General features: G+C 45.6%; 2 protein-coding genes across 2 annotated transcripts in view; both read right to left on the bottom strand.

The window, feature by feature from the left end:
• Positions 1-10,323, bottom strand: part of CAPN1 (calpain 1) — a 242,784-nt gene that overhangs the window by 160,118 nt on the left and 72,343 nt on the right. The window lies entirely within an intron of this gene.
• Positions 6,758-8,059, bottom strand: CDC42EP2 (CDC42 effector protein 2). Its single transcript, XM_063317073.1, has 2 exons — positions 7,861-8,059; positions 6,758-7,717 (listed from the first exon to the last, which is right to left on the bottom strand). The coding sequence occupies exon 2, from the start codon at positions 7,704-7,706 to the stop codon at positions 7,005-7,007; it is 702 nt and encodes a 233-aa protein (XP_063173143.1). The 5' UTR covers positions 7,707-7,717; positions 7,861-8,059; the 3' UTR covers positions 6,758-7,004.

Below are 10,323 nucleotides of genomic sequence, written 5' to 3'. Positions count from 1 at the left end.
AGGGTCAAATGCATCACTGGTTAAAAGTTAGGCTATTTTTGAAAGAGAAAATACAAAGCAATCAGGGTGTTCCACCAACTGCTCTGAACAAGCTGCAAATGTCCATCACCGGAGGTGCCAATGCTGGCCTTGTGTGATGGGACTTGTAGTCCAACACATTGGCTGGACCAATGCCACTCATTAAATCAGGGTCAAATGGAATCAGGCATGGGAAGTGATTGTGCCACTAATTTGCTCAGAGGCTGCCTGTGATGCCAGCAAAGCCACTGCTTTGATTTGCAAAATCAGGTTTAAGGATCTGCCATCAAGCTTGCATTGAAAGTGCAGAGAGGAGGCAAAACTATGTTTTTTAAACCTCTGAATAGTGGGAGCATGGATTAAGAGGCATCTAGGAGGGATTCAGTTACTAATTTATCCCACTGCAATCCTTCCCATGCTTTAGAAAGAACCTCACTGAGATTAGAGCTCCCATTGAGAGATAAGATAGTGGTATGGTGCCATGTTCAATTGATTAATCTATTTATCTCCTCCTTTTTCCAGTGAACTGAATGTGGCCACCACCATCTCACTGGCAGGTTTATTACCCATATGACAATTCCACTTTCCTGCACCTTTAATGTTGCTGTTTGGCTCTTCCCGGGGAGCAACGTCATTAAATAGCATTTTACTACTTTAAACGGCACTTTCATCATTGTAAAGCTGGAAAGAAGGATCCTTTCCAGCCAGAAGGTGGCAGACAATAGTCAAAATAAATCTGGTCCCCTGCTATAATTATTGTAGGACAGCTGTGCTAGTCTAGGGCAGCATTTCTCAAAGTTTAGGGGCCTCTGGGGATCCCGAGACCCTTTCAGGGGGTCTGCGAAGTCAAATAGATACTCATTTTAACATTTCTCAGTTTTAATTTCTAATACAGTACCTATTGATAGATATAACCCATATAAATACAGTGATTATATGTCCTTTATTATAAAGGACCGTTCTTTATTTCAGAAAGCTGTCCTTTGGATTTATTTAATGTAATTATTTATTTTCTTGGTTTTGCTCCTGAATTTTCCTTTGTAATGCAAAGTTATAAACCTAAATCATTATTTTTTTTAATCCTTATGGGCTTCTTAAAGATTTGCCCCTTTTTCAGCTTTGTCCTTTTATTTTTCTCCAAGAAAATATGGTCACTGTATGTATAAACCAAAGCTTTTTGGGGTCCTCAATCGTTTTTAAGAATGAAAAGGGGTCCTGAGACCAAAATGTTTAAGAAACGCTGATTTAGAGTAGCCCAAAAGCAGGAGGCTGGGGGTACCTTTCCCAACCAACAAATATTATTGGCAGTTTATCAGATGTAGACTGAAGTAGGATTTAAACTGGCCTAACATTATAGTGTGCATTGTTACCTTCTGAGATAACCTACATCAAAAGTTTGCAGGCTAATTCAGCAATCGTGTGCTCAATTTTGCTAGCAAAGTTTTTCCCCCACCCTCACCCCAAAATGAGTACTTGGAGATCTGCAGTGGGTTTCCTGGAAGGCTGAAACGCTCTAATGTCACTTTGTGCTTGTTTTGAGTCCTGACGTCAAGGTTGCATCCGATAATTAAGGAAAGAGAGAAAGCAGGGATGTAAAAGACCCAGGTTTGTGAGAACGAAGATCTGGGACCAAATTTCACAAGGCCAAGGAGGTGCCTGGATTTCTGACAAAAGGGCAGCTGGGTGAAGAAGGGAAAAATACGCATGAATTGGCGTTTGTAAAATTACAGAAGCCAAAATATCAGATCCTTGCCCTCAAGGCACTTAAAATCTGAAATAGCTGCTGTGAAGGAGCAAAGGCAGAAACAAAGCATGAATGCTGGAAAGGGGTTGTTCAGACCATGACAGTAAAAACTTACATTGTGGATTTGGAAGTTGGCACTGCAAATCCAGGACTTTTCCAATATGAACTGGTCACGAACTCTGCGAGGCTGGTCAAGCATGCACTGCTGAAGGATTTGGGTTTTGTGTCAATTCCAGTCAATCGTTTCTTAAAATTTATAGAGGAGATGGCCAACCCAAAATGTTTGCCTTTTAAATATGCAGCTAGATTGTTCATATGTGCGTTCGGTGCACGGGGAGGAAACAGGCTGCAACATTTAGTTCTGGAAATTTCCTTTTGACTATGCATTGGATTAAAATCAACATTCTTTCAGTAACAGCAGATCCTTTAGGGACTTTTTTCATATCCTACGTTTTCAAGGACCAGCTGCTCCTAGACATTTTCTTGGCATATTGAGCAGAAGAGGAGGGGAGAGGAAAAAATTCCCTTTTTCGTGTTGATAGTATACTTTGTTTGCTGGTAAGAATTTTTAAGAGCCACTGTCTTTGGGGAAAACAAATATTAGAGCCTGGTTTGGAAGCATACGAGTATACCATTTTTTCTTCCATGGAAACACCTATGGGGAGTGGCCAGGGAAAACATTTCTAAGGTGTTTCTAAGTTTTCTATGAAATCATCTGTGTGTTTCTAGGGTGCCTAGGCACAGCTCACAAAACCAACACCCATCCTGCGGTTTGTACGTTTGCAGCAAGTATATGCAGATAGACTGCCCCTGAGCAGGAGGCTCGATTTAGGTGAGGATGGATGAACAGTTGCCAACGGAGCAAACCAGTCCACCATAAAGGTATAACAGAAACTCTGTTAGTCCAGAACAAAGATTCAAATTTGCTATCACTAGCCTGCTGGCATTTAAAACTCATTTACTTACCCTCTTAGTTTTTTTCACTAATATATGTAAGCAGCAGGCAGAGAAGCAGCAGAGTGGTATGTTCCGGTTCTACCATTTTTGCAGAGTTCCTGGCTGGCCTTCACTTTCTGTACTTGGGGTCCTGCACCGTGCGCTCACCTGCACCGAATTTCTGATCACCACTGGCGACCCAGGAGGAGCTGAACCCCCTTTTTTCTAACAACGCCCAAACAGATCTATTTGCAATTAAAAGCCTTAAGAGAAAGTAAACTTCATTGAACTCAGTGTGTCTCAATTAACACTCTAGGATTAGAGTTGTAAAAAAAATAGTTTTAAAATTATCTTTAGATAAACGAACAGAATAAGCCACTCGCCTAGCAACAGATGCTGCTGGGTACTTCAGCCCAAAATCTCAAGCATCACTCACCATTCAGCTCTGAAAGACTGTCACAACAAAACAAAAACACCCAACATTTGCATAGCTAATTTTAGCATGTCGTTTTAATTTACGTTTTTATCCACTTTTTACAATTTCTGTTAGTGTTTAATAGAGTAGAATAGCAGGATATAAATCAAGTTAGAAAATAATAAAAGCCATGTTGGCAGTATGTAGTATTAGCAGCAAAATGGGGGCAAACTGCTTTTAAAATTAATAGCTATTATTTTAATAGCTATTAAAATAGTTATTGTTCCTAAAGTTGAACCTATCCCTAGATACGTACACATTATGCCAAGCCAGAGTTTAACTATTGTTTATTCAAGAAAAATCATGCTATAAACCAAGATATTCAACCCACGACCGTTGGGTTCACACAGCGGCCTAAGCCAAATTAATGGGGGTTGGACTAGATCAGCGTTCCTCAACCTTGGCAACTTTAAATGGTCTACAAGACCCCTCCCACCCTTTAAATGTGATATTACGGCTTAGCATGTTGTGTGAATGCAGACCAGGAGAAAGGAAGAGGGAGGTGCATTGTAGATAAGGAAAAAGGTCTCTCTCCAAATAACTGATGGGTAAAAGTAATTGGATGATCTTAACCTTTCCTTTTATGCCTAACTTGTATGCACCCCTTTGCTGAAGTGCACCCCCTGTACTTTTGTAAATAAATGCAAATATTACAAAAGTCCAGCAGGATTCCTTCTACAACTCAGCAAGCCAACTCAGGACATCTTGCGCCTGAACAAATTCTTTCCTTGGAAAAGTTGGGAGGCAGATACAGATTCTCTGCTGGGACAATTTCGGCGTCTAAAAAGCCTGTGGTTTTTCCTTTGGAAGTCCCCATGATGTGGCAAGGGCGCCCCAGCAGCAACTTTGCTAGGATTTGCAAAAATTAAAATCTTTGCATCTGTGTGTTAGGTGCAAAGACTAAGGAGGAGTGGAGTGGAGCAAATTGAAATTAGTAAAATCACTAAAAGCAGAACCAGGCAGGCATCTGGCTGGGCAGGCATGTTTGGAATTTGAACAGCCTGTACGTGGGCACACTCCCAAAATGTCTGCCAAGGTAGGGCATGCCCAGGTGTAGTAAAACCCTTGGTGAGGGAGCCCCCAGGAGGCCTTCTGCTCTCCTGGTGGGGCCCAAAGGCATTGCTGCAAATACGAAGCTGGTGCTTAGCTTTGCAGCAGGCCAAATAAATCATCATCTAATTATTAGGAGGAGTTTTGAGTCACCCAGAGAAGGGAACCTCGAGGCATTAGGGCAGCATGTCGGGAGGCAGAGGAACACCAAGGAGCACGGGAGGGGGGGCTTTTGAGAAGAGTGTTTGCATCACTTTCAAGAAAAGAGTACAAAATGTGGTTAAACAAACGCTCAGGCTAGAAGTTAGAGCTGATTTTGCACAGTATAGTAATCCTGGTTAAGTGAATTTACCCAACCACCAGGGTTCCACCCAAACTGCAAAGCACTTGGAGCTCTTCAACCAAAATAATGCAAAGCTGCACCCTGGTTTGGTCATTCGGGGAAGCTGAATGGAGGAAAAACCTGGAGGACTTCTTCATATAGCAAGAGATTGCCTGTGGAACTCACCGCCCCAAGATGTAGCAAAGGCCACCAATTATTTTTAAAAAAATATTATTTTGCCAGGGTCATTCCAGGCTGAGCAGCAAGGCTTGAAATAAAAATAAAAATCACAAATAAATCATCTCAGCAGCCAAATTCTCGCTCTGCATGCAAGTCCAGGATTCTCTAGTATTGAAGCCTCTACCTGGCAATGACAAAGAAACCCCATCTTTAGGGCAGGCAGTACCTAAATGCTATTTTACACAAGATGGAAAGAAAGGGTTGCTTTCACACATCGCCCTAAACCGCAGCTGATTTTAGCCCTGTGCGGTGTGAACTCAGCCACTGTGGATAGCAAACTTAGGATGCAGCTTTTCCTACGAACCAAACCCACTGCGGCTCACCCATGATTAAACAAACCGTAATTCATGCAAACTCCAACATTAGTTAAATTGATCTAAAACGGCTCCCTGCTTACATAGAGAGCTCTCATTTTGCTAATTTTTTAAAAAATAACTTAAAACGGGGAGAGATGAGGATAGTCCGACGGTCCCTTCCATGCATGAGCGCATCCGACTTTGGGGAGACAAAGAGGGGAAAATAGAGACGAGCCGACTGGCCACGCACAACCGTTTCAGCTCATCTAAATCTTTATCCTCTGAACAATAAACCAGCTACTGCAGGGAAACAGCAGGGGCTGAAAAGAGAAGGGGGTGCCCAGAAGTTTATTGAGAACCTTAAAACCACAACATTCTTTTTTCCTGAATAAATCCTGAAACAGGGATACCCAGCAGCCTGTCCCTTCCGAATTATGGAAGTTTTAGTTCTGAGTTTTACAGCAAAGATTGCAGATGGCCCTGCCGGATTACTTTCGCCCCGCTGGACACCGTTTCCTCGGCCCAGAGAGCACTGTTCAAATCTCCACGAGAACAGCCGCCTTATGCAAGGGAGATGTTCAGTCTCCATGTAAAAACAGCTTTCACAACAACAGATGGGCAGGATGGAGACCAGGGGCGGCGGGGGGGGGGGGGGACACCCGCTAAGGGACAAAGCCACGCTTTGTGAGTCGGACATTATTTATGCTTCCCTTGCAAAACGCTTAAACAAATCTTTCTGCGCTACCCTGGACTTCGAGCATGATGCAGGATAAACAGTAACGAAGGATGATCCCAAAAGGAGACCAGGTTTCTAAAGGAGAAAATAAATAAATGAGAAAATAAACAGAAAACAGGAGCGCACAGAAACAGTCCATCTAGTACTAACTCATCCATACTAGTAGTAGTTTATTTCTGGCCCTGGATATCATTCTCCCTAAAAATCAGCGCCCCCCCCCGCCCCATTTCAGCAGGCCCAGCAGCTTTTGAAAATCTTGCCCCGAAAGTTGGTACAATGGTGGTACCATCTTCCCGAACTTGCATTTAATTAAGCCAATGACATACAGCGACAATTATGGTTTCCCCGAGGATCACTTTTTCTCTGTCCCATCAGAAATCACAATTTGGCAGCAACAGTTACAGGGGATCCTTGGCAATTGGGAGCATCCGTTGCACATCCTTGCATTCAGCTGGAAATTATGCTAGCTACATTTTGGCTTTGTGTGTTGTGAAAACCCATCCCTCCTCTACGCAAATGAGTGACGTGGCACTTAATTCCTATTGAAAACTTCAGAAACGTAGCCCAGTTCTGACTTTTGTTTATATTGCGACATGGAGAGAGCCTCTTGGTGCGTCACGCTCTTTCACGTGGGGTGTTTCCAAGCTGAGCCAACATTTACTTAATTCCCACCCCTCCTACACAAAGTACCATCAACACAACTCTCGGCTGCTACAATTTTGTTTTCCCCAGTCATCTTTCGTCCTTTAGTGCAGGGTAACTCGTTGATAATCAGGAATTTATTGTGCTGTTTTGATAGTGTGGCAGGGATGAGTGCAGGATAAACGTTCTGGGCCTGGCGCCTTCTGGGTTGGACTACATCTCCCATACTCCTCCTACAGCAGGCCAGGAGGAGGACAAGAAAAGAGCAGCGGGCAAGCAGAAGGCTGTTGCAAAGGGTGGAAGCTTCATAATCGGAAGACTGTTTACTGCTGCATAATGCACGAAAGAAAGAAAAGCTGTTAATTAAATTAATTAAAAAGCCTGAGGTTGGAAGGCAATTGTTCCTTGCATAAGCTGAACCGCTCTCCGCGCGCACACACACCCACACCCCAAACATCCACTTCGCGCAGCCCAGTCCACAACAACACACCCCCTCTTCCACAAAGTGCCCCGTTTTAGGAGTCCTTCCAGCAGACGGCCCCTCATCATGTCAGAATCTCCTGCCTGCCAGAGTCCCGCAAGTCCACCTTCTCCATCTGGTGCTTCTCCATCACGCCCAGAACGTCATCCAAAATTGAGGGGCCCAAGTCCACGTGAAGAGAGAGCAGGGACCCAGCATGGGATAAGAAAGGCTCATCTTTCCCCCCCCCCTCGGCAAAGCCGTTCAGAGGGGCTGGGGCTTCGTGGCTGGAAGTCCAACCATTGTTGGGCAGAGGTTGGGCGTGGACCTCTGTCTGAGTAGCAGCGTGGTCTCTGTCCTCCAGGTGGAGACGGGGTGGCTTGGGTGGGGCCTGGGCGGAAGGCAAGGTCAGAGCCTGGAGGCCACCAATGATGGGCAAAGAAATGGCATTCTTGAGGAGCGGCGACGGGATGTCCGACGACTCAGAGTCGTATCCCGAGATCGTCGAAGTCCGCGAGAACTCAAAAGGCACCACGTAGCGCCTGTTCCCATCGGGGTTCCCGTCGGGATCTGCGTTCTCCGACCTGGGCAGGAGATGAAACTTCCCTTGGAGGAAGGAAATGTCTCCAAACACGTCATTCTCCCCCCGACTCCCGATGTGGATCGTGTGCCGAAAATCTCCCAGAGGCGGGCTGATCATTTCGGAAGAGAGAATGTCTCGCAGTTTCTCCTTCTTCCCCCGGCGGCTTCCTCGCTTCAGGTAGATGGGCACTTTGGTGGTGGCCATCTTGCTGAACGCTAGAAAGGGGGGAGAGGGAAGAAAAGGAAGGTTCAAGGGCCAAGCCGGACCATCAGAAGCAAATCAAGCAGGCGGCTCGAAATGCAGAGACGGGCGGTATCCGTCACACCTGGACCACGCTGTGAAATGCACGCAAACTCACCTTGGAACGACCAATTTTCCCAAATCTTCTGCAGGTTCCCCCTTTGGCGTCTGGGGCAGGGCCTTGAAGACGTCTCTCCTTGCAGATCAGCAGGGGTGGCGCTCAGCAGGAAGGCGTGAGCGTCATCCCGGCCTTCCGCGAATCTCTTGCGCGTGTTCTCGTCTTCGGAAGGAAACCAAACTCGGCACAATCTCAGATGTCCCACCGTCCTGTCCGCATGCAGGGAGCTGAGAAAGAAAGACCCGCGACATTAAAATGTCTGAAGGGGGACAATCCCTAAACAAGGGATTTAAACCCAACCCATTCCCTCTTTGCACTAAGCTGTTGCATAATATCTGATTTCAGGAGAGACGTCAACCCAGCTGGATATCAACTGTAAATCATGATTTGTGGCCTAACGGGCCAGAGAACCCAGCCAACTGGGGTTTAGATACCACGTGCAAAGGCCCCCACCGGACACCGACCCAAACCGCGCATCGAAGCAGTCCGTATACTTTCCAATGCAATTCTGGTTCCGCTGATGTCGGCAAGGGTTGCTAACTAACAAACAGGCTAGACTAACACCTCACACATATCTCTGCGACTCTTACAAAAATCCTTTAGTAAAGCCGCTGAAAGTTAGGCCTGCTATTAGCGGCCACCTCTGTCTCCCATCACCTCCGATGGCACTGCCAATGGAGCAGGCGTCTGACTAACACAGTGTTTTTCAACCGTAGCAACTTCAAGCTGTGTGGACTTCAACTCCCAGAATTCCCCAGCCAGCCATGCTGGCTGGGGAATTCTGGGAGTTGAAGTCCACACAGCTTAAAGTTGCTACAGTTGAGAAACACTGGATTAGCAAGATCCACCACACCATTTCCTTCTCAATTCCTGGAATTACACCACCCAGCATCTTGTCTCCAACAATGAACAGAGAGCCAAGCTGGCTGAGGATGATGGAAAGCTGGACAGCACCCTTGCAAAATCCAGCTATTGGTCAAGTGCACCGCTTTGCTAAGCCATCTGTGGGCTTTTGGCCTCCGAAGGCCTCAGAAAGTCCATCCAGTGTCACTAGGCAGAGCGATGAAAGCGATTTGCTGAAAGAGATTCTTGAAAGCAAATGGACTTCCAGGTTAGTGGTGGGAAGAACTGGGTTCGAATGCTTGCTCGGCCACCAACCCCCAGTCCAGCTTACCTCACAGGTCTGTTGTGACAGAAGGAAGAAGAACCAGTCTGCAATTCCCAGAGAAAAGCTATCCTTATTTTGGTTGTTAATTAAAGTAACTAAGAGTAATAACAAGATACTAGTTACTCTATGAAACCCTGAGCTGACCCTGGGCCAGTCCCATGGCTTCCCGGCTTCATTTAAGCTGCATTAAGTCCTACCCAGCTGTAACCAAGATAATTATGGCTTTTCTTTTCCTTGAATTATCATTAGCATGACTCAGCTCTGGAACTCCCTGGGTGGCCCAGGGCCAGCCCCCGTCATTACAACATCCCTCGCCACTTAGCCTGCCTCGCAGGCCTGTTGTGCTGCAAAACACCAGGAAGGCACGTGGAGGGCATAGCTCCGGAGGCTGGTGTCTTGAATACAGGGGATGCGAAAGGAATGGCTAATTTGGGGCCTGCAGTTTGTCTCCTAAAGCTCCCGATGAAAAGCCAGCTGTAATTGGCAAGATGGAAGGATTTCGCACTACCCACAACGGGGGAATGGTTGGTGAAGATGGTGGAACTTGCTGAGAAGGCCAGATTGACTTCCTTGGTCAGAGAAAAGGCATCCTCTACGTTTGTCGCTAACCGGAAACGCCTTATAGACTTTTTGACTGAAACAGGAAAAAAATGAACTTAAGATTTATGCTTTTGATGATTAGGCAGGATCGATTATAGAAGGAAGAGACCACAGGGTAAGGGGTAAACTTATAATGGTACTTATAACTGCTAGATCAGTAGCTACTTCTTGGCATCTTTTTCTTTCTTTCCTTTTCTTTTCTCTTGCACTTTTACCTTTCTCTCCTTTTCTTCTCGTTTTCTTCCTTTAGGCTCGTTTGCCTTAGTGTGTATCTTCCTTTTTAAAACCTTTCATAAAGTTATATATTAAAAAAAGAAAAGAGAAGCCTGTTGCAATTGGCCTAGAAAGGTGACCTCTGTGCTTCATGATAGCTAATTGAAAGCCTTCTTTAATTAAATCTTTTAATTAAAGGTAATTAAAGCCTTCTGTTACGTCTGCCCGTTTCTCGACAAGTGAGCTTTGGCTTACGTAATAAGGCACACATTTGAAAGCAGCGATGGCTGGAATTACAACTTCTTGCTCAGGGCCAAAGGAACGTGCCTTTTATTATTCTATTTTGGAGAGGGCTCCATCAAAGGGCTGGATTTATTGGGGACCTGGCGGGGGCCACACCCGGGCTAGGGGTCCAGCTGTTCAACTCTGCAGTCCAATTTCCCCTCCCTGCTCCTACACCCTTCCTAACCAGCAAACTGAAG

This window comes from Candoia aspera, chromosome 17 (genome assembly GCF_035149785.1).
Source record: "Candoia aspera isolate rCanAsp1 chromosome 17, rCanAsp1.hap2, whole genome shotgun sequence".
Classification (NCBI taxonomy): Eukaryota; Metazoa; Chordata; class Lepidosauria; order Squamata; family Boidae; genus Candoia; species Candoia aspera.
The sequence above is the reverse complement of the archived record's forward strand: the minus strand, read 5'-3'. Positions and strand labels throughout refer to the sequence as shown.

Excerpts from the sequence above, each read along its gene's own strand:
- CDC42EP2 (XM_063317073.1), bottom strand. The coding sequence starts at position 7,706 with ATGGCCACCACCAAAGTGCCCATCTACCTGAAGCGAGGAAGCCGCCGG.